Source organism: Linepithema humile, chromosome 2 (assembly GCF_040581485.1).
Source record: "Linepithema humile isolate Giens D197 chromosome 2, Lhum_UNIL_v1.0, whole genome shotgun sequence".
NCBI classification, from domain to species: domain Eukaryota; kingdom Metazoa; phylum Arthropoda; class Insecta; order Hymenoptera; family Formicidae; genus Linepithema; species Linepithema humile.
The window spans coordinates 34,986,957-35,011,513 of NC_090129.1; the positions used below are offsets into that span (position 1 = coordinate 34,986,957).

The following is a 24,557-nucleotide window of genomic DNA, read 5'->3' on the forward strand; positions in this document are numbered from 1 at the left end:
CGGGCTCAATTTGTCTCGCGCTTTCGTCGAGACCTCCTTGCTTGTCGCGACGGCGAGCCTCGCTTGACCCTAAGACGCGAATCGCCGTTGGGAGGGATTCGTTCGGTATTAATACTCGAGGATATCGCGTGTTCACATCTTGGGATGCGCGTAAACACAATCGGCACTGACATCGCGATAAGTTTGCCGAAACGCGCCGTGCAAACTGACCAAATTCCCCGGTTCGAGATTAGCGAAAGGATTCTCAACTGGGTACTTTTTATGTGAAATTTACTAGTAGAGTAAAATTCATATTATTGTTATTATTATAAAATGAGAAAATTTTGAATAAACTTGATTTAAATCTTTAAAAAATCAAGACCTAAGATTTTATCGATCAGCTTATGCGTAAGATAAATGTACCTTTTACCAAACTGCTCCAATTACCGACCAATTTATTTACTATTTACGTTAAAAAATAATAGCCGTTAACAGTACAATCATCAAAACAACTGATTCCGTTGCATAAAAGTTCATGCAATATATTCTCAGTTGTTTTGACGATCGTACTGTTAACGGCTATTATTTTTTAGCGTAAATAGTAAATTGGTCGGTAATTGGAGCAGTTCGGTAAAAGGTACATTTACCTTAGACTATGTTCGTGACAAAGATACTTGTTCTTTCGCGATTATTATTGCACGCGGACCGCCTTCTTCGGCCTGTAGTTGTTATTTCGGCGATCGCAGCCAAACGCATGATTATACTTTAATTTCTACGGCGCATATCACTGCCGAGAGTGTGTCGTGGTGAAGCGTTTCTTGAAACACGCGGCGACGATGCGAGGAGTCGCTTTCACTCCGAGAATAGTCCGCCGCGACGCCGCATATAGATGCGCCGAGGACAAATAGATGATATGGGACCGAATAAAATGCACGCGGGGTGTTTAGCGAATGTGTTCCCGCCGGATTGAATGAGAGATAGTGGAAGAAAAATGGATTCGGAGGCCGGGAGGGCGTTCGGCATTCCGGCGCGTCGTACTGATCGATACGTGAGCGAAAGGGAGAGAGAGAGAAAGTGCGAGGGAGAGCGGGAGAATGATGGAAGGAGAAAAAGAACGCGGCCCACTCTCGTGGAGAACGAGAAGTGATTCCCGATCACGGACTTCATTCCGCGCCTCGCACACTCCCGGAATGCATCGATGCGCATTCGCCGACCGTGCTCCGACGGTAGCCATCGACGGGGAAAACGAGCTTTCAATGTCGATCGAAACGATCGCCTTCCTGTTAAGCTTTGATTTCTAGCTGCCTCGCTGCGTTCATATTCCCGCTTTTTCCGGCTTTTTTTTAACGATTCTTACGCTTTTTGTCAGAATTTTATCAGATCAATCACATCGTTCACATCTCTAATTTCTCGTAAATCTGTTGGAAACAATGTCGCTGTGCTTAACTTTTCTAATTCTCTTTTTCGTCGCGCTGCAGTTTTATAACGAGTTCGTTTTTAACGAAAAATTTATTTAAATATAATTTGTACGTGTATCTTCTCGTTTCTGACATTGTAATGCAAGATAATGGCCAGGATGATTTAAGTGTTGCCACGGCTCAGTTCTTCGCGTCTACGATGACAACAATTTATATCTGTCTAATTTTTATTACTAGTTTCTTTGTAATATAGGCTTTCGTGTGAAAAGAATTTATTGTTAGAAATAAAATATCGTGTAAAAAATATGCGATACAAAATTAGAAAATGCTTAAATACTTTTTTCACGACGATTTATAGCGCGAAAGCAGTATAAAAATTTATCTGGAATGTTGTCCGGCAATATTTATCGAGGCATCGCTTTTATAGATCGAGTACAATAATTACTGCTGTCTAGACGCTTCTCTTTGAAAATCATTGAATTATTTTTGTACAAATAAAAGATTAAATATCACACGATAACGGGTTGCCAGGCGTGACAGGCCAACAGTCACCAGAGGATAATCGATAAAAAAAACTAAACCTCCATTTCCGCTATAAACTTTGGATTTTCAACTCCATATTTTGTTAATGTGATAACTCGTTGACGTGAAAATAATAAAACATCAAAGATAGCAAAATATTTATCTTACTCAGTATTGTAAATCGCGGACTTTAGGGTATATTTTGCGATGAGTGGCGATAAGTACGAGATTCACGCGGCGTCAAAAAGCCGTTTTATGTCCCGCTTGCAAAGATTCTTTTCGCTCATACGTCCTCGGAGATTTCCGGTAACGCGAGTGATGTGAAACTCACGCGGGGTGCGAGAATATCTCGCACTTAAGCGCGCTTCGTATTCCCAGCCGCATGATTATTCGGAATTTATTCAGTCATCGCGATCCACGGTGCATTATCGCGCCTGCCGGCGCGGGTACATTAGCGCGTTTATATATTCCCCGCGCGCGCACGCGGAGAGACGTTTACGTATATTGCAGGCAGAATCTACGATTGCTAAGTAACGTCGCGTGTTTCGGTCCCGGGAGCATTTTGTTTCTGTAAACGCTCCCGGCTCGTACGCGGCCCTAAATTGAGGCGAGGCGACGGCCTCGTAGAAGCTGACGTATCCTGCGGGGTTTACGACGCCCGTCGACGGCATAAGTCGACCGCGAGGAAAAACTCTTCTACACTGTAGCGACTGCGTAAGTATTCATTAGAGGAGACTCATTCTGCCCTCCGAATCCCCCGAGCAGAGACGCGTTTCAGACCAAGCAAGACAGACGCATTTTCATACATAAGAAAGGCACCACGAGTGTGCCATTTGAATTGTTAAACTAAAATGAAATATGTAAATTTTTTTTAATTATCTATTTCATTTATTTAATTTATGACTTTATATTTCGTTGAAGTTTTCTTTTCAAAAAAAGAAAATGGCTCGCCGTCTTTCGCTATGGGAATATAAATTTCTTATTATCTCCCCCTTCCCTTCCTCCGTCATCTCCGACGACGTTGTCCTGCACGGCTTACGCTGCGCGATTTTATCGCCTAATTAGAGCCAAATCCGCGCACCGCTCACAGTCACGCGTTACCACAATTATGTCATGATTACGCGGTATGATTACGTTGGTTTGTATTACGACGCTATGGCGCGATGTAATGCGTATCGCGGGAGCTGTTCGAAAGGGCTTTCGAATGCGATCGGATTAATTGAATGCGATGCATTTGCGACTCTGCCGGCTGCAATACGAGCAGTTGTAAATTCTAAACACAAATATGTGTTCATTAAAGTGCTCTTCGAAATACAGGCGTCTCAATCGATATTTCATCAATCATATTATATTTTTATTTCACGTCTTGCATATCTTTTTTTAAGTGTACTAAATGTTAAAATAAACTACAGCTTGGTGATCCGTGAAATCGGAATCACGCTTAGATAAATTTTGCCGTTTGAAATTACGTCAGAATTAAAGTCCTAAATTTATGTGGGATTTACGCTATATTGTCGTGAATCATCCTTGTATATGTCTCTCTTGGCATATATATACTGATGAAGTTGAGTGAAGTACTCGGACAACAAGACTAGAAACAAGCTCGTCCGCTCGTCATAGTGTATTCTCATTATTTAGAGAGGGAGCATTACATTTTGCGCTTTTGGGACGAGGCCGAAATATAATGACATTGTAAAGCTTTTATAAGCACCTTATTAATGACTGGAATTTACTGCAAAAGCAGTGTTTTTAGAATCGTACTGTAATTTTCAGCATCTTTTGGATTATTCGTACGCAATTAGATATACAAAGTTTATTAAAAATAGGTCACATTAAACAATAATTAATACAAATATAATTACGGGAGAAAGTATTTCTTCAATTAGATTATTTTTCGAAACGTGAAATATTTCTACAGAAATCTGAATTTTTCTAGCAAGGCAAATGATAAAACAGATATTAATCATCGCGCGTAATCCGCACGCAAATTCGTGCGAAATAATAGCATTTGACAAAAATGACATTAATATCGTTTTCAACGAAGTACCTCGATTGATGCAAACAACCGAGAACAGTGAATAAATGTGCAGTGCATTCGATTTTCAATTTGCGCATCCATCGATGCGCTTTCTGTCCGCTGATGTGCTAGGTGGTGACCCAATTTCGCGAACTTCGCGCACGGGCTGCGCGGCGTCGGGGAAGCAAATTGGGTAACGATAATTCCAGCGATTCCTCCCATCGCTGCTTCCCACCTATCGTCGTCACGCTCCACTCGCTGAATACCTTTAGGATGATCCTCGACCATAGGATAAACTGAAGCCCGACCGGGTTAATGGTTCACTCGAGCACAACCGGAATTCGTATCCACTATAACTAAGCGAAGATTAATTCGCTGGGAAGTCGAGCGATCTGGACATGTATTGTACATTTCGCTACGGAGAGTTTCAGCAGGTGGAAAGAAATTGTGAAAATACTCTTGTGTTTTTCTCCGATTTTATATTTCTTCGTTTTAATCATTCTCTGTTTATCGAACGCGTATCTTTGTCGATTAATGTGTTTTTAATTAAATACAAGGACATATTAAACGATGTTTGTTTGTGATTTTTGAATATAGTGTGATAAATTTTAAACTTAATTTGTTTAGAGAAAAAGTGACGAAGTGCTACCTTTTCTTATTCCATTTGAACTCACGATATTAATGGTTTCAGTTTCCTCAAATTATAATTAACAAATTATAGTTAGCTTTCGACGATATTTTAAATTTTAATCAAAATATTAAAATAAGATTGACACAACATTTTGCTTATTTAAAAAATTAAATCTCGGAATCTTTTCTTCAGAAACAACTAGAATACATTTCATGTAATTTTTAACAACTTTGTGTGTATTGTGTAGAATCCTAATGGAATAAAATAAGAGCATACGTCTAGACCTTGGAGGGAGATGGGAGAAATATGAAACCGGCAGACTTGTTAGTTACGAGAGAACAAGGCGGAGTGGCGCGATCGATGCTTTTCTATCAGAAGGTATTTGCGAGATATAGTTAGTCGATTTAATTCGAATCCGTCGTCTTTCGTAATCCATCCTGTTGGGAATCCATTATTCCGGAACACGCTCGTCCGACCTCGCGAATGATGTGCTCGTGACGTGCCCTGTTTCATTTGCGTCGCGAAACGCGCATGGAACCGCCACATTGGAGCGCAAACGGCTACACTCGTTCTCTTATTTACAGAATGGAGAGTCGCCGCAGTACGTGACGGACAGGCTTCGGCAATTCTCGGATCCTTTGGCAAGGTTTCAACCAATTAACGGTGAGTGGTATTACACGCGTTCCACCCTGCTTGCTTACAAATTTAGGCTCTCGGGGGAAAGTACTTAACGCCGAAAGAGATCCTCCTCTTCCTCCTTCTCCCTTTCCCTTCGTCCCGTGAGATGTCTTGCGATGAATATGACTAGAGTTGAATTGCATGACGAAGGCGGTATTGAAACGCGAGGGAATAATCTCAACTGTTACTTTAATAATAATGTTGCAGTAACAAAAGTAACAAGTTCGGAAGTTGGATATCGCGACAAGCATCGGTAAAAAGTTGCCGTAAAACTTGCTTTGTTTAATACGCACATTTTATATAATAATTATCTGGTTTTATTGCAATAATGCGTTACTTTGCGGCGCAAAAGAATTTCAACTTTCTTTCCTAACATCTTATCAATGCAATTTTTGTGTATGATAGTTGACGTCGCAATTAAGATTAGATTTTTAATAATAATTATGAATTAGTTTATTAAAGTTATTGGAAGTTGTTATTAAATTGAGATCAGAGAAATCTACTTTGCGTTTTCCAATTTTCGTACACTAAAGCATTTGCCCAAGTCATCTGATTCGTGAGCTGCGATCTCTTGTGCACGCTGAGCACGATTATGAATTCTATTATTGCAAAGCGTGGAAAAAAGAGCGTCCGGAGTATCCTTCTGTGTATTCTCTCGCAGAAGAAACCGCCAAGTGATTAGCGCACCGTATGCAGCCCCGCGGATTCTTCTCCCTCATAACTTGTCCTGTCGCGCAAAAAATCATCAACATCTGCATCGCATAAGGCTGCATCAGCACCGAGTCACAGTCGATGCTCGACCGCGCAATTTAAGAACCCGTAAGATTAAATTCGTGTTCGCTGTCTCGCGCATAGGTCGAGTAAAAATAGATGATATTTACGATAAGTATTTTGCTAATACATACATACATACTACTCTCATCAAGACCACCGAATCTGGTTTTAATAATAGAGTCTAGAAAAAAAAAATCATCTTTTTTTGGACAAAAATTTAGTAAAAGGCCAGAATTCGCGAGTTTTCAATTTTTCTAATATTTTAGTATAATTAGAGTTATTATAAATAAATGTATGGAGACAAAATTATTAGTGAACAATTTTGAATGTAACGATTTTATTTGTCCGAGATAAGAAAAAAATTCAGAAAATATTCGATATCCTGATGTGGAAGCAATAAACCTGTATTACACGGCAGTATCGAGAATGTTGCCGGCAGCTATAGGTCAGATACAAAAATAATATCTCAGTTTGTTTGTATGAGTCACGATTGGCTGTGCGGACTCATCTAAAATAGTTTAACTGCCGGCAAACAGGAGCGATAAGACTGAAAGCAGTTCGGGCCGGGATCGAAACTTCCGCCGCTTCCGCTTCCTATCCGCGCTACTGCTTTATCACCGCCGGAGTTCCTCGTAGGAGTTTCTCCGGGGAGAAGCAGAGGATATGCTCGAACGCGAGTATTAAACGCGGTAGGATCTACGCGGTGTACGTTTCGTGAGTGCCGCGGCATGATCGGGAGTGTCCGGAGGTCCCAGGATTCGACGATGCGCGTCTTACAAAGTAAGCTGACACGGATGATCTAAAATGGCGGGTTACTCGCACGCAGGTATTTTTAAGTAGATTAATGTCGGACACGCAACGGAGCATTAAGCAGATCGGTATTAATGAGTTTTGTCACCCTTGAGTGACACTCGGTCGCCGTTCGGTTACACTCGCCCGCTATAGATAGCCCACCCGTGCGCGCTTCTCTGCGCGGTGCAACATTTTCCCCGTCTCTCCCGCCCGCGCGCGCGGTTGCTCGCGCGTAAAGACGATATATCGCGCCTACGAAAATCTTCGGATGTGCACCGTGGAAACTGATGAAATTATCCGACGCCCGTGTTCGCGAGTTGTGCTAAAAGAGCAGCGCGAGTTGGCGCGCAGAAGTCGGATAATCGGACAGCGCGTCATCTCGTTGACATCGCACGTAGAGGAGTGTCGGATAAAACAGAATGAAACACGACGAAACTAGATATCACGCTCATTTGACTCAAGAGCGTTGTTTAATTATTCGCGAATTTCCGTTTAAAAAAGAACAGGCAATGCTTAGATAATGCGGAGAAAGCAACTATATTGCTAAATTATTTTTATTGAGTTGAAGCCTTTGAAATTTAATCTAAATGAATAGCATTGTTGAACAATTTTGTTCGCTAAGTATTAGCTATGTGATCAATCATTTAATATAGCTTGATTGGTAATTAGTCTTTCATAAAATGAGTAATTTTTAAGAAAAGCAGATTGCCGGCCAACTTTGCGTCGATCAATCTTGCGCAACGAATGAATATTGCAGTAGAATTTGATACCCAAGAAAGAGTAAGTTGGTCCAGTTTTCAAGTTTCCGATTTTTATATTCATGAGATCTCCGCCGACTCAGTTTCTCGTTACCGAATAGTTCCACGGATCCTGCGCGTTTGGTTTAATCGGCATACAACGCACTCTCATCTTACGGTTTATTTGCTCTCTGATTATTTTCACAATTAAAAACCCCGTTTACTGTTTGCTTTCTAAAAACTTTATCCCGGTTTTAAATGCTTGCACGCTTCGGATTCTATTAAAACTTTGCGCGACGCTCGGAAAGCGAAAGGGTTAAAAACGCTTTGTCGCGCGTCTAGCGCATCTGCCCGCCCTTTCTGTGTCGGTAGCAGAACGTATACTGTGAGTAAACCTCGATACCACGGTGGCAATAACCTGCATTAAGCCGGCGCAGCAAATCTTCGTTTACAGCGACATTCCATAAAGAATAGTTACTTCCATTTCTTTTATTTCACGTGCGCAGAAAATATTAATACGCTTTTATTTTGAAAATGGTTATAAAGAGCTTTCGAATGACCGGAATATAAAAGCATTTGAGGGCCCAACGAGAGCACTCGAATAATGGATTCGGGCGGATATTTGATGTCCGGTACGGAGACAATAGAGGCAATAAATCTGGTATGCTATTGCGCCAGGCTGTTTGGCTTGGCTTTTTCAGATATATGCAAACTCGCACTTACTTTGGCGTATATGCTTCGAATATTCACTCTCTTAACTTCCCCAGTTTTTTGCACGGTGGAAAAAAGTTCTCTGAAAGCCGCGATTAAATGTATGCGATCAATTTGACGGAGAGTTTCACACCGAGATAGAAGGAAGAAATTATTCTGTAATTCGAATCGTTGACGTTGACACTATTTCGTACTCTTTACTTCATTGCATATTTGTTGTGTCGCGAATGCCGAAAATATCTTTCCTGCAAAACTTTTAGTTTTCGTCGGAATTTCGCAGTAGTGGATTTTGAGCTCCGCGGTTGTCGATCAATTAAACGACTTAATATGTTTGAAAAAATGTCACCGGTGGCATATTTATATTCGCAATTTATCCGTCATTTTCTGCTGGGCTTATTTTCGATATTTATCAATCACGCGATCCGCAATACGGAGTTGAGATTAATCCTCCTGTCAATAACTTGCGGTCGTTCGCTTTCCAACGATCGATCCTCGACAGACCAAATTTTCGGTGTACACACGGTGCGCGCTGCTCGCTCCATCGCTTTTTCCGACACTTCTCTCTCTCTCTCTCTCTTTCTCTCTCTCTCTCTCTCTCTCTCTCTCCCTCCCTCTCTTCCTCCCTTCCTCTCTCACTCTCACGCTTCGCTCGCGACGATGCTTCGAAGACGACGCGACGCGTTCCGGGATAAATTATTCGGGAGGCAGGAGACCGGCGTTGTGGAGGGCGCGGCTCTATTTTCCGGTCGACCGCCTGCACAATTTCGATCGCTCGCACACCAAGAGAGCTCGCCTCGATGCCACCACGATGCAGCCTCGATCTATGCAATCGATTCTCCCTTCGAAGCCAGCCCCGGCGCTTCGTCAGTCCGTAAGTGCTCGCCGCAAAAAATCGCCGTTGTTGATCGCGTCCGAGCGAGATACGTTGTAATGCTTCGAAGAAGTGCACTGTTGTCAAGCCCCGTGATAAATGAGTGATACAGTCTCTCTTGTCTATATATCCAGTACGCTCAACTTCGCTCACTTCTCCAAAACCCACCGTTATGAACTTCAACTGCGAAATTCATTTTTAACTCATTGTATGCGGTGATTTATTGTACATTCGCGCCTCCACTTAGTGCAGCTAAACGCTTCCTAGCTTTAATCGTCTAATGTGACGGTTGTGAATTACAACTTGCAATCAATTTAATTTACTCTCTCCACTCCAACGCGGGTTATAAAACGCCGCGATAACGATACATGTTATTCGCGCGTGCCTTCAAGCGTTAACAGATTTATCTCTCGTTATATTATAGCGCGCTTCTCAGCACTTACCTTTAAAAGGCGCTTTCGTTTCTACGCATATCCTTTATCAGCTCGTAAATATCGAAGGCTGCTTGCGCCGTCAAGATCAAGACTCACTTAACGCACAAGGAATATTATTAATCGACAATTATTAGCACAGTTATCGGTTGATAATTTTTATTATTGATTTAATATTAAAAGAACAAAATTATTAAATAATATGTCATGGTATAAAATATGTGCTGAAGAAAAATCGACTCGGATTAAGGATGCATAAATAAATTGCAACACGGAATAAGTAATAAAATCTTCTGTATATCATTATACGTACGCGTAACTATACGTATGCAAGTGACTTTTAGGGTAGCGAAGCATCCAGCGAACTTACATATGTTCTCTATTAAATTATTGCGTTTGTGCGACTACCCTGCGAAGGAGGAACCGAAAGACAGAGAGAGAGAGAGAGAGAAAGATAGCGGAGAGCGATCGCTACTTGGACATTTATCCCCGCGGCTATTTCCGTGAGACACTTGTAATGTTTTCGTTTTTCCCTCGTGCCGAAAATGCGGCGGGATTAATTGGCCTACATTCTGAAAATAGATGAGCGCTCGCGCGCGAGTCAGTGCGCGCGCACGCACGCACGCACGCACGTTCGCCGCGGCGACATTAGTCAAGATCGTCGCGATCGCAATCGGCCGATTTAATCCTTTTTCGCGAAGTTCACGAGTCTTGCGTATGTCTAACGATGTCGTGAGGAAAATTTTTGCTCGATTCTACATTCTTTGAACCATCGGACTCGTTTTAGCGCAAAGATCGACAACTGTTTTTCAAATCTGTTTTTCTCTCTCTCATCTAATTTCCTTTTAAAAGGATTGTTAAAATGCAAGTCTTATACTCGACGTTAAAATAGTTGGCGGTTCAGGTAACTGCTTCGGAGTTTCAGAATCGATTCTGTAATATGATAAGACGATGTCCCGTCGTTTTATTGTTTCGTTTCAGTCGCCCATCTGTGCGGAGGATAGAATTGTATCATTGTCGACAAGATGTCACGAGAGTGTACGGTTACTTCGGACTTGTGAAAGCCTCGGACACGCCAACTCGCGTCGCGTGCATTGCGTCTTCTCTGTAATAGCTCGCGGGAAGATACATTCTTCTTTAATTAAGTTCTTCGGTCTGCGAAACGCTGAAAGTGAAGTCTGTATTGAAATTATCAATATTTCTTATTTGTTAGCAGTCTTAACAATTTTTTTATCAAATTAATCGACACAGCGTTAGATTATTTAAATAGACTTTTTTTTATTGTATAAAAAGAGTTTGGACATTTTTTCTCGATTTCGTCGGTATATCAAAAACTTGATTGTATCTACAAAAAATCCCGCATTAGTTAGATCATAGGTCATTAATGAGCGAATTCGTGTACTTCACCATTCATACTTCGGAGTTCCATCGCGCTGGTCGCTTATCGTGTACCGATATGTACACTGATCTTAGACTGCATAGCTTGTTGAATTCTCGCGAAAGCGCGCGCACGCTGCCAAGAACGCGACGAAGTATACTCCGCAGGCGAATATCGTGGATCGGTTCCAAAACAAGCTTCATTTGCATGGTAGCGTCGTGTGCGCGCGCGATGTCACGCTGACGACGCGACATACGCGAGGCGGTGGGCCCGCTCGCTCGCGAAAGGGCAGATATGTAGGGAGGAGTACGTGAATTGTGATGTGTGCGCCTCTCCACCGCACACCGACAATATAGCTCGTGGATCTCGGCCAAGTCCGGATCCAGCGTTGCGTGAACGTCCATCTAACTTCGCGTAGTTGTTCGACAAGAGCGATCGCGCGGAATAAAGAAGCCAGAACGAAACAGACACCTGGAACTCCTGAATCCCGTTCCTAGATAACGTTGCACATAATTGTGGTCGTAAAATTTCAAAATTAGACAAAAAAATGCGATGTAGAGAGAAAGAACGTACAATGGATCTTTTGGGTGGAATAACAAATTTAATAGGCCATTTTTCCTATTGTGTGAAATTTCAATTAAAAATTATATGTTTTATACCGTGCATTTGTCAGAATTTATGTTTTTTTTTTTTTTTTTATTTGCAACGGCGAGTTTACGTGATAAAAGCTCGAAAAAACGTGAAGAAAATAGATATAGAACTTTCGATTCCATTCGATTTCATTATACGCCGAAGGCATAAATGCGAGCGAAATTTCTTTTCAGCGCACATCGTCGAGCGTACAGCACTCGAAGCTGTCGGCGGGATAATTAGTATCGGTAACCGAAGCTTTTGCAAGGAGACACGCCGGTGATCGTTCATACGTCCGCTTGATGAATCGCGAGATCAAATCTCAGCGTAACGACGCTCATCGTCGGGAAATGCCCGCAAAACGAGCTCGATAACAATACGACATTAAAGTCGTCGCGACGCGACGGTTGTTAAAATAACTCGGGATTAATTAACGTTAATGAATACCTGGCTATCGGCAAGCGTGGAGAATATTTCGGAAGCCGCAAATATGCCTCGTGCGTTGCTTTACCGTTCGTTCCGCATTTACTCGTGTAATCCTCTTGGGTCACGTTTACTCTATGCATGAAACACTTTGTATCAATTACCACTTTGACGACTGCATTCCGAAGATAGTGATGGACGTAGGTTTTTCTTTTTCTTCCATGTAAGACAATACTATTATTCAACAGAAAGTATTTTGTACGTTAAATCACGTATCTTTATACTCTTTTGTTTTTTTTTATCTGATGTTGTTGATTCTTTTATTACAATAACGTTAAATTAAAATACTTTTGTTGCTAGAGAAAGTACAACAATATTAGAATTGTTTTCATATTATACATTATATGAAAAATTGTTATATGTGAAAAACTGATTTTGAGTTTTTAATTAAAAATATCGGTCTAAGAATCAGTCTACTAAATGTAACGTTGGGTGTGGAGTATTAATACGATTCCAAGTATTCAAATAACGTTTTACTCATTCATCTCCATCTGCTGCGCGAGTGACGATGCCGAACAGACGGCATCGACTGTTCGTACACTATTTCCAGCGGTTCTATTAAACGTCTCATGAAACAAAGTCGTCAATTAGAGAAGACCGAAGACGGAGATGAACGTCGAGTGAGGCGATTACATGGCCGTGACGCTTTGCCGTGCCAGTCGAACGAGCGTAAAACGCGAACGCTCGATTACGTAAACAGCGAGCCGCTAATCCGCGCTGATCAAGACAAATGCATCCTCGCGCGCGCGTCATTCGAGCGTGCCGTCATCCGGAGACCGCGCTCATCCTCGCACCTGCAATCTCATCCGCCTCTGACGCGCTCATCCCTGCAGTAAATCGCCGCCGATAAATCGCGGTGGGCGCTTCGGATGCGGCGGCATCGAAATCGGTCGGATTATAAAGCGGCGCAACGGCGATTCTCTCCCTCGTTACGACACCGCGGCGCGGTGTCCATAATTCACGATTGCGCGAGAAACGCGTCTCGTGTGGTACGTGCGAACCCTATCTATACCGGTCGCGAGCGACGCTGCCAAGCGACTCACCGAAGCGTGTCCCACTAGCGCGGTGCCTGATTATTTTAATTGATGCGCCGCCGTTACGTCCCATTTAATAGCCGTTATTCGAAAACAGCCGTCGTCTACTCTCGCGAGCCCCCGCAAACCTCAGCGAATCCAGAAAACTTTGTGAATTTCGGGCTGGGCTTGCGGGCTGCGAGATGAAAGAGATGGAGCCGGCGAGAGAGGAGGGCGGAGAAATTTAGAGAGAGAATAATAGATGAAGTGTTTGAGAGTTGTGGCACGGTTTGATCCCGTTCCGCAGCATGTAGAAGCTTCAGGCCTCCGAACTTTCGGAATAATTTCACACGGCAATCTTTATTAAACATTAAATGCTTCTTTTAAGCTTCACCTGTTTATTTTCCAACATTGCCGACTTACTCAATCAGAATTGCGGCAGAGCGCTGCAAATTACTTGTCTGCATTATTAATACGACTCTCCGTTTTATTAATATTAACGAAAGAAAAATTTCTCGGGCGACACGAGTGTCGCATAAATCTTACTTATCTATTAATATGCATCTCGATTAGCGCGCACAAAAGTGCGACGTTAACACGGAGCGTCAATGTTCACTTTGCTTTAAATCAGAAGCATCATTCGATGCGAACATATCGTTCACACCGCATCTAGACTAATGTCGCTTTCAATGTAGGCAATGTATACGTTGTTTATCCACCGCAAATGATTGCTCTTTTGATCATCGCGATTATGACAGGCGTTATATGCTACCCGTCGTAAAGCTGCGATATATGAACCAGAGAGGAGCAACGGCGCTCTAATGTGTTTCCCTTACGTACATGTCGTTTGATTTGGACGCATGGTATGCGAGGTGTAGGGTGGAAGTTTACTCTGCGCTTGATGATCAAACGACTCATTCAAGTACTCAAAGGAACTGTTGCTTACGTCGAGCGTACGCGCTCTCGTGAATTACATCGAGCCGAGAGTAATTAATGATCGCTACTTATTGGTAAACAATTAATTTAGTGCCCGTCTGTAACGTCGATAACTTCAACACTTACACGCTTATTATGCATATACATTATATATATACGAGCGACTGAACGTACGTTTTTAACTTTTTTTTAAAGATCGATTTAATAAAGCACGCTTGCCAGCTTTAATTAAAAAATATTTTAATTTAACTACTGCACGTGAATTGAATTTTTCTTAACCAAGTGCTACGCTGTCTACATTTTTTATTAATATTTATTTTATCAATAGACGATTAATACTGCCACGATTACTTGCTTTTTTGGATTTTTCTTTCATCTAATTGTCACCAGATAAAAACATTTATTGAAATTGTTTCAACGTTTTTAGTTAGAATTCTAAAATAATTCTAGATTATATTTTCTACGATTTTAATTTTACAAAATTTACCAAAACCGACAGATTTTTTTTTTTTTTTCACAAGATGCTGTCTGGTTTTTTCTGCAAGTGTAATTTATTAATTTATTTAGGAGTTATAAAGAGAAGACTAACTAACGCGGATCATAATTCACAACAAATACGACTTACTTGACTATGTTTCTCTTGGAGACACGGCACGGAGTCGCGGCGAGTGAGTACACGTGTGAGGAGTTATCTCGAAAAATATCCGGACTTTCGTCAGAAGGATAAGAAAATTCAAGCCACTGACACCGGAGTGCCATATATTGCCACGGTACATTAGTATGACGCATCGCCGGAGTCCTCAGCTCGGCGGAACGCGAATTTAAGCACGGGCGAAACTGCAGCCAAGGTACATACTCTTCGCCACAGCGGGAATCCGTTAATGTATCCGGAAAACATTATTTCCCTGTCTGCCGTCGATGGAAGGATGGATCGAACATGCGCCTGGTTTATGCATTTACGAATTCAGACGTTTACAACGCATGCACCTTGCACGCTCATCCAAACTTCAGTTTACGGTTTAGCTCGGGCGATATTTCTTACGATGTTCAATGTTCAATTAAAATAATTTCTTGTAAAATTAGCTGTCGCTTAATACCTTTAATTGATTAACAAGCGTGACACGAGGCGGGCACGATAAATTACGGGAATTTGGGAGCAAATCTCGTCAATTTGCACATTTAAGTGCACCGATATAAAACGTATTGATTTCAAAAATTAACTAGCCGTCCCTTCGATAATCGTTATTAATTCACTTATCGGAGGTAAGCGGATTTTGATGTGAATGATTCGATTGCACGAGCGATTACCTGCCATATTTAGATTTAAATGCAATTTCGCGACAAGGGCTTGTTATTACCTATAACTTCGCTTCGAATAAGCGAAGCAGGCGCGATTTCGCTATGCGCGCATAATATTGTAAACGTGATTCCGATTAGTTTATGCGAGAGAATCAGCCGTGATTGCAGGATATGCCACGTCTGTCACGTTCACCGGCAGTCTCTTTCATGAATAAATTCAGAATTATATTATCGCGAATATGATGAAATCACGTAATACATAATTCCGTAAACTTGCAGTGAAGAACAGCCCGTAATTATTCTTATTGGTCTAATCGCGAGACCACAATATCTTTCAATGTTAAAAGATCTTAAATTTTCTCGCAATCCATCGAATCATCGTAAGAATCATATATTGTTCGGATGTCTTCGGCAGTCGATGAGTGAAACGGCGCACGAAAATTTGTCGACGTGGTCGCGTTTCATTTGGAACACCGGATGCTTAGGACAGCGAGTGAATTGAGACGACTTAATTGCATTTCCATCTTCAAAGACGTGTCCTAGACGATTTGCTGAATCCGTGCGCGCGGACCTCCTTCAACGACACAACGAACCTTTGATTCCTCCTCATTAGCGAGTAACGCACCGGTAGCTCCGAACTTCCCGAGACAAGACGCTCTAAGTGCATCCGTCGCGGCGTCGCTCTGCCCGAATTTTTTTCCCCGACCGAAAGTCTACCGAGAACGCATTAAGCCTTCGCACCCGAAATTATTTCACGTGGGCGAAGCGCAATCTATTTTAATGATGCACACAGAGACAAGCCGGTCACAATGGCATATAATTACTGCATCTCGTAACTTTCTGTTTATGTTGGCTCAAAAGAATCGCATTTATCATATGTGATTCTACGACTCTGTCTACAAAAGGTTTTTAAGTTAGAAGCTCCTTTTCTCAACGCCGAGCGCATCGAGCGAAGCGCTGCCATTCTTGAAACGCTTTATATAATACTGCATCTCTTTCAGCTGTTGTTGCATAGATGGCAATATATCGCGACGAGACAAGCTGAGAAGCGCTCGAGATTTATTTCCTCAATAACAGCCGTACATGTCGTAGCGCGAGCGTCACTTTGGCATTTCCTTCCGATTCAAGATAGAAATGCGTTGTTTCCTATGCATATCTACGTATAGACATTTAACGATTTTTGTTGTCGAGTAGTATCGCTTTTTCACAAGCTACTTTTATCGCTTTTATAATTAATTTTACAATTTAATCCGTCAATTTATACGCAGCCGTTAGGAAACGCCTTGACACTTTAGATGTCATATCTTATTTTAACTGCTTGACGCAAAATTCGATGCTTTGGAATGTGCAGGAGGTGCATGCAAGAAGCGAGAAATGATTATTTTCATACCTTGGAGTCGTGTTGGTCCGTTTAATTGTCACGCATCCTTTATTGCTTTGACGGATGTTATAAGTGATGAAACGTCTGTCCGTCAGCTATCTATCTATGTAGGCATCAAGAATTACATTGCGGTGGACAGAGTCGTCAGTCCTGTAAAATAATTTACGCTACCGCCGAAAACTATCCGGTGTCGTGATTGCGCGGTACACCGAACGCATCTGGCAAACTATCTAGACGGTATATCATCCGCGGAAGTATGACAGCGAGTATCATACGTCCCGCGGTGATTTATAAATAAATACCCGGTGGTCCGACGTACGTGTCTTGCCAAACAATAATCGTTTCAATCGTGATTAATGTTTGCTGTGGATATTTCTGCGCTGATTTGTGGAAAACCTCCTGTCTCGGTGTTAATGATGAAAAAATACGGGGCTTCTCGCCGGCAGCCAAAGCACGCGCGCAATACTCGCATAAAATACATATATTTTAATCAAGTCCAACTTTCTTCGGAATAATAGTGTTAATTAGACGCATTAATGTCGAAATTTTACCGTGTTATCAACACATTTTTCATTCGTGGCGTAAAAGAGCTTTCAACTTGTGACTGAGTAAAAAAGCACGGAAACGATAAGCCCGAAGATTTACTGAGGAAAAAAACAAATTTATTTGTTTGAATTGGATACGTTTCTACTTGTACGCCGCGTCTGTATTTTAGCTCTTTTTTCGTGCGGACGGCATAATTACATGTAAGTCTTAGATCTTTGTAATTTTCGCATAATTATCACTATTATCTTTCTTACTTGGCAATTTTCACCATTTCCATATCATCAGATACTAAGTGGGCTACACAGAATCCTCTTAGCATTTTCTCATTACCTTAGCATCTTAGGCTTATGAATATTTATGGCCGTCTCGTCCCTACATTCTTTTTAATTTAATGGAGATTGCGGTTGTCAGAGTCAGAGTTTTCACAATATTTATGAAGAATTAGCTAATACATTGCACGGTATTTTATGCCTGCAATTATATAGGATTTTAACGAGTCACTTTATTTGCAAACATTATTTATGCGATTGTTGATCGCAATCTAGAATCGTTCTTTCCTTTGTGTTTGATTAGGATTCTTATCTCTTCCCACAAGGTCTTTATTTCCGACATTACAATTATCTTGGTAATTAAGCTCTTAATTAAAATTCTATTAAAATGAGACTTACTTGAAATTAGATGAAGATAAAGGTTTTTATTGATTCTCGCCGTTGTTTTTACGAAAAATTATTCCATTTTTATTTTATTATTCAAAAGCTGTTGTTACTTCAACAAACATCTACTACGAACTTAAAAAATTCACAATTTTTTAAATTATAAAAATTACTTATTCTTCATAAGATAAACGGAAAATGAGAGGAGAGAAGCTTGAACCTATCTGTCTTCGTTTCGTATTCATCGATGCATGTCGGAGCATACTCGTCGCGTTCCAACTAATATTATTAGTTTTGCGCTGCCCGCTCTTTCGGTTACGTTTAGCAAGTATATCTTTATCCATACTTTCGTGCCAACAACATGTCCGGGATGTGGGTGGTGAATATAAGACGGCTAATTAGTCATCGACGTATTCGATAATCTGCTGCGACAACTTATGTCTATATTTGCTACTCTAATCATTAGATTTAACGGAGTTAAATATTTCGACATTTCTAAATATACCTCGGTATTGCACGCAGAGCATGTTCTACATTTTTCTCTATCTGTACGAGTATATAAGTAATTATGTTGATGTTTTAATTATTTTTGCTCAACAATGTTTTCCTTCAACACGTATATAATTTTTTATATGAATAAAATACATAAATATTTTGCTTTGCAATATGCGATTGCTAAATAAACGAGAGTTGTCTCTCTGGATATGTTATCTTAATTTTTAAGCACACTTTATTTTCGACATTTTGTAAATTACAAAAAAATGATACATAAATCTTCGTGAAAGCATAACATTAATACTCACGTGGATATATTGTATTTTCCACGAAGGTGACTGAAAAATACAAGTCGAATTTAAGACGGGAAGGCGGAGGCGCACGCCAGTGCCAAGAATAACGGCTTCAAAGCCCTTACGTCGCAGTACATAACTTATGCAAATGCTTTCTTCGTGGCGAAGGACAACGAAAAGTGGAAAAAAAAGCGAACCCCGCTCCCGTTCGAGAAGCGCTCGCAATTCATCCGTATCTGGATATACACCGCGACGAAAGCGACGGTCAAAGAGCACTTAAAGTTCGCTTAAACGTAGTTTGTACTTCGTATACAACATGCAGCGTTACATTTGCGTTTGCAAGACTCGCCGTTTCCAGCCGTAGCGATCTTTTTGCGCTAAACGCAGCGTGAAAATGAAATTCAACTCCCGAGCTGGAACTTCCATTCGCGCAATTAGTTGGGGATTTTGGTGCGAATAGGATTAGGTAGAAGAGATAGCGACAAAGCTGGCCGCATAACAAACGTGTGAGATGCGTCGGATTTTCTTGGCGTTATTCTAACCTTCCTTGTCGTATTATTATGTTTCAGGTTTCGAGCAAACCGAGGCAGTGATTTCGCAAAACAATGGAAGCAGCTTGGATTGCCTGAGTATGATCGTACAGAGCATTAACGGGCCATTGCAACCGTCGTCCGAGAGTCATTATTCGTCGCGTCATTGAGACTGTAGAGTATCGAAACTTCATTCTTTCGAATCAGTCTTTTTTTAGCTTTTACAATGGCGATGTGTGTCACTCGATTTTCAACAGAATACACAGATACAGTCAACGCGACTTTTTTTAGAGCAATCCTACCGTGTTACACGGGGTGTTCTAGAAATCATTGAACATGTATGTGTTTTCCGCGATTCGTGAATAACGAAGACCAATGTTGATGAGTTAATATTTAATTTTTATCATTTTTTTTTTTTTAGAAAAATATTTCAATTCAAAATATTTAATATTAAAGATTACAGAATTTTAATAAAATGCTTGTTTATATGATTTTATTGTTTCTAGATTTGATAAATTCTTAACTGAGAAATGCACGATTTCTGGAACACCGCATGAATTGAAATCGGCCGTCGTATAAATTTTAATGCCGAACGCATTTGTGCGATTTTTTGTCGAGAATTACGGGCATTGTGAGCGATTAACAAGTCCAGAATATTTGACGAAGGCATGTAGAGAGAGTATAGATTTCCGATCGTTGTTGATAAATCTATACCAGGTATTGGAAGTGCCGTGAAATAGTCAACTATTTTATCTATGCCAAAGAAAAATATTTTAAGAGATAATTTTAGCCTGCGCGAGCATAACTTAAGATATTATAGTAGGAATACAGAGTAGAAGTGAGGGGAAGGATAAAAATTCATGACGGATTAAAAATTTGCTATGAAGCCATTATTTTTTGCTATTTTGCAATTATTTTAATTTTTAAATCTTTGAAGATACGAAACGGATAATATTTACGCTTTTAATGCGGAATTTCCAAAAGATAAGTTTCTTTCGACTTGTCTGGTTTTTACGATGTTCCTTTAGCAAATGTAAGCTGCAGAACGATGTAAATATTAAAAACATTTCTCATGCTTTTATACTTTTCTGATTTTCCACGCTTTTTCCCTGTGCAAATGAAAATTACTGAATGAAATTTACTTTGAAGAACAGTAAATGTTTTCTTTTTATTTTCATCTTTATAATTGTAACATTTCCTCGATATAGAGTTTTTATTTCTTAATTACATATTCATGATCGTTTTCTCGCATTTACATCGTTTTGCATTCTCAACTTTAAAAATACGAATACAATTTTTCACAATGGCAAAAAGTCCAGCTGCCCTATAAAAGTTTCATGCGAGACGGTTGTGCCTCGACACGCTCAACAATTTCTTCGAAACAAATCGCCAAACTTTTCATGTGCCTGCGAGCTACTAGCATATCGATCACACGTAGTACGTAAGCGAGCCTCGTCGATACCGCGAGATGATGTAAATATGTGGAGCGATGAAACAATAAAGAGGAGCGACAGAAAAGCACACGTTGCGATATTTCCTTTTGTTTTCGAGCACGTTTGCGCTTGCAAACCGGATTTTCGAAGCGCTCCCTCGCATTCCCTTTAGCAAGCTCTCGTCAGATAGCGGCTGAGAGTCATTTATCAGACAGTGGATAATTAATCAGCTAGCTAAACCGCCACCGCGCTGTTGAGGAACGCATACTTTAACGCTACGTCTCAGCAGCTACGTGCTCGTCATATGTGATTAATGTCGCCGTTTGTAAACGTTTAACGCGTGTCTGAACATCTGAAGGCTGATCGTTTCCACTGAAATTTTAGTGATCTCGCGTGACCGATTTTAAGGAAGAAACGATCACAGAAATTTCACTGGATAAATCAATCATGGAAATCGCTTAAAATTGAGAAGCGCCGAAAAGATTGTCGGGACTACATTTTCACGATGCCGACGTCACTTTGGATTCCGCCATCCGAGGGAAACGAAATAAGATGTCAGCTGTCGCGCCATCGCTTCCACTTCAAGTGTCACTTCCTCCGCGTTCTTACTTAAACGGAAATCTCGAGTGCCTTGAGTGTCATAAAAACTCATTCTCCTTCTCGCGCCGACGGTGGATATTTACGTTGGAGATTGTAAACTCTCTGTCTCCAATCTCCTGGAAATTATGACGAATTGTCAATAGTTGATCGGTAGCAACGATTTTATAGGCGCAAGACACAACATTATTGAGCAACGAAATGTCGCAACGCGACAATTCTCAATTTTTTTCACCGCGAATTATTCTCGACGGCGACGCCAATGAAGATGAAAGATAAAATAACGAGCGAGTTGTACGAGCGAAGAAAACAAATACGCCTGCTTTTATTTTCCGCCGAGAGTGTTTGCGTCACCTTCATTCGCGCGATCCATTATCGCTTTACACGCTATCTGACCGGGTCACGGACAACGATCGTGTCGTTGAAGACAGCTGAGATTGCCGCCGATTTATGAGAGACACTCGACAGACCAGTCGCTAGCCGTGAAAGCGACACGAGAAATCGGAGCGGAGGGCTCGGACCGGACATACTCGGGGGCCGGTAAATCCGAAAGCACGAAGCACCGGCACAAAGTATCGGCACGTTTTCAAAACACGGGACGCGTTCCCCGAGGCACGTCGAATGCATCTGCGGCCATTCGTCACGCCGCCGCTATTAGCGGCAAATTTAGAATCGGGGGAATCTTATGGGGATTCCACGCTCCGCTCAAGTTTTTCCCATGTCCCCTAAGTACCCTCGTATATCGGCGCTGTTTTGTCGCAACGGATCGTCACCCGACGCCCGACATCGTTCAACGTTTCTAAAAGATCCTATAATGTCGTGTCCTCCTTCTTAAAGACTCTCGCTGTGGAGCGAAGCTCGTGAAAGCCGCCCGAGCTTCATTATTCCCGAGCTTTCGCGACCTCGTCGTCGAAGGCGGCCTCACTCGAGCGAGCGCCAAAGGAGCGGAGAAACGATTACAATGCAGATGAGAGGCTGTTTTTTCGAACGCTACAACTTCTATACCTTCCACGGTGATTAGTAGTTGCTCTGCGACTAGCTGATTCACATATCGATCAGTCCTCGCGGCGGGGATTGCACCGCTTTCGCGCCCCCCGCAGCCGCAATTCGGAAGCAATCTAGTTCTCTGTGCTTGTGTTGTTTGTCCCACACGCCCAGAGCGTGAATGATCCGATTTCCTGCTGTAAACGACATGCGAGGAGACACGTTGCGTCGCTCGGTTCACGATATTGAAGGTATGCTGGAACTTTTAGCTGCACTCTGAAAAATAAAAGAGAAAAGGATAAAAATGCAGACGTAAAAAGATGTTAAATGCTATTTAGATGCAGATTTATCAATACACTTATCGAGACGAACATATTGAAATGATAATATATACCAATGGTAATTGTTTATTTGATTCCGTTCAGGATTGCAAAGATCTTTACTCCTGTTTTCTATTTCACACAGTTTCCTCACAGACTAAAAACTACTAAAAGGAGACTTACACAAACTATATTCCAATATTCATAGATCATTAAAATGATAAAAAATCTTATTTCGTGAAATCTAAATATTACGGAAATGCAAATTTGACTTAATTTTCTATAGATGCATTTATAATTGACGAACAGTTCATCATTCGAATAAATTGATTCAAGTTATTATTTATATGCAGCGCTTGATTATTCGTCTAAATTGAAACTTTAGTAAACACGGAATTTTTCTTTCCCAATCGATCGTTTGTTACGCAATGTCCAGACTCGACCGGGCGGTCGTGACTGTTTGTTCGGACGGTTGTTTCTTTAGCGTAGCATATATTTCCCGTAGCAGATCCGCGTCGAATTTCAAAGCGCTTCCTCCCTGTCTTCCCTCCAGCCGAGTAATCGCGCACGGAAGCTTTCACCGTGCGTTTAATACGTCGGAAAGCGTTTTCCAGATGCTCACTCTCGTAAAGCATTGAAACGGGACCGACGCGTTTGTTCGCACGACGTGTCTCTCTCGCTTGCGATAAACGTCCGTTCTCGTAAATGCACAATAGCGAACGTGTAATTACTTATTTAATCCTTTGAATGGAACCGCGTTTACGCCAACGAAATATCTCGGGCTTGAGGGAATTCTGCCATGCATTCGCGATCGCAATCCTTTCTTACAACACTCATATCTGCTGCATTTCTTGGAGGTATTCTGCAAAAATTAGATGTAACTCTGCACAATTCGTACATATACATATATATTTTTCAAAACGTTAAATTGCAAATCTTTGAAAAAAATTCTGTGAATAGGAATTGTAGAATAATAGCTGCACAATCAGCTGTTTCTGATTACGTTGCTAATTTGTGTCAGTATCTTTGAAATAAATACAAATAAAATTTTAGCATAAACAAATTTGTCGAAACAAAGTATCGAAAATGAAGTCGATATGATCCTAATAATTATACAGCAACGATACAAATGATATTCATGTCTCAATTATCTCACTATCATCACATAAATCGTTAGCAATTTTATTCAACGGAAAAGTAAAAAAGATGTTCCAATTATTATCTAATGAACCATGAAGAGAAGCATTCTATTGCCATAAATTGGCAATCGTGATAGTTGAATATTAGCATGTCGTCATTTTCATCTACTGCGACTTGTACGACTTGTACGACGAAACAGAGTTTCTTGCATAGCGTATGCAATTCTAATGCAGTCAGGAATATATAAATAGTTAATCCAACGTATAGTATATTGCGATACAACATACGACACACATATGAGACTGTCACACTTGAATTTCGGCGCAACATCTGTTGACCCCCTACAGCGCGTGACCCTTTAGAGCGCTCGGGAACTTCAGTATCTCGAGGGTCCCTCCCTGTTTGCCGTCTTCGGTAACAAGTGCACACTTCACCACTACCTACCGTAAAGATGCACCGATGCACGCCACGTATCGAAAGCCTTTCCACGAGGTACAAAAAGAATAGAGAAGTGTCAGTTGGTGAGAGAGATTGCGGAGCAGCGCAAAGTGCAAATACTTACATAAGGAGTTAAAAGTTTTTCTTTAGTATTGAAAGCAGATGATGCACATTCGCTATTCTCTTTCGCTTATCTGTTTCCGCGCAAATTACTTTATACATTTTTTTATATAAAATTATTGGATCACGTGGGCGCTGTTCTTTGATTTTACGATGAACTTGTTGAATGCTAATAATTTTCAGAAGAACAAAATAATTTTTTTAAAAAGTAATACATGTTCACGAATCTATTCGGCGTTTAATGGGAGAATAATTGAGTGATAATTAAAAATATGGAACTTGTACCGATTTCGCGCACAATCGTCCGCGATGCCGTCATCTGCGATG

The 24,557-nt window shown here is 41.1% G+C and overlaps 1 protein-coding gene across 3 annotated transcripts in view; it reads left to right on the forward strand.

Annotated features, from left to right (window-relative positions):
• nau (nautilus) overlaps positions 1-20,277 on the forward strand; it is a 30,773-nt gene extending 10,496 nt beyond the window's left edge. For 2 of the 3 annotated variants that reach the window (XM_012374526.2, XM_012374518.2), the window contains exons 4-5: positions 5,152-5,230; positions 19,238-20,277. In XM_012374526.2, the coding sequence (XP_012229949.1) occupies positions 5,152-5,230; positions 19,238-19,368 (210 nt within the window). In that variant the 3' untranslated portion in view covers positions 19,369-20,277. The remainder of the gene's footprint in view (positions 1-5,151; positions 5,231-19,237) is intronic. The other variant, XM_067350058.1, reaches the window with a different exon arrangement.
• The last annotated feature ends 4,280 nt before the right edge of the window (positions 20,278-24,557 follow it).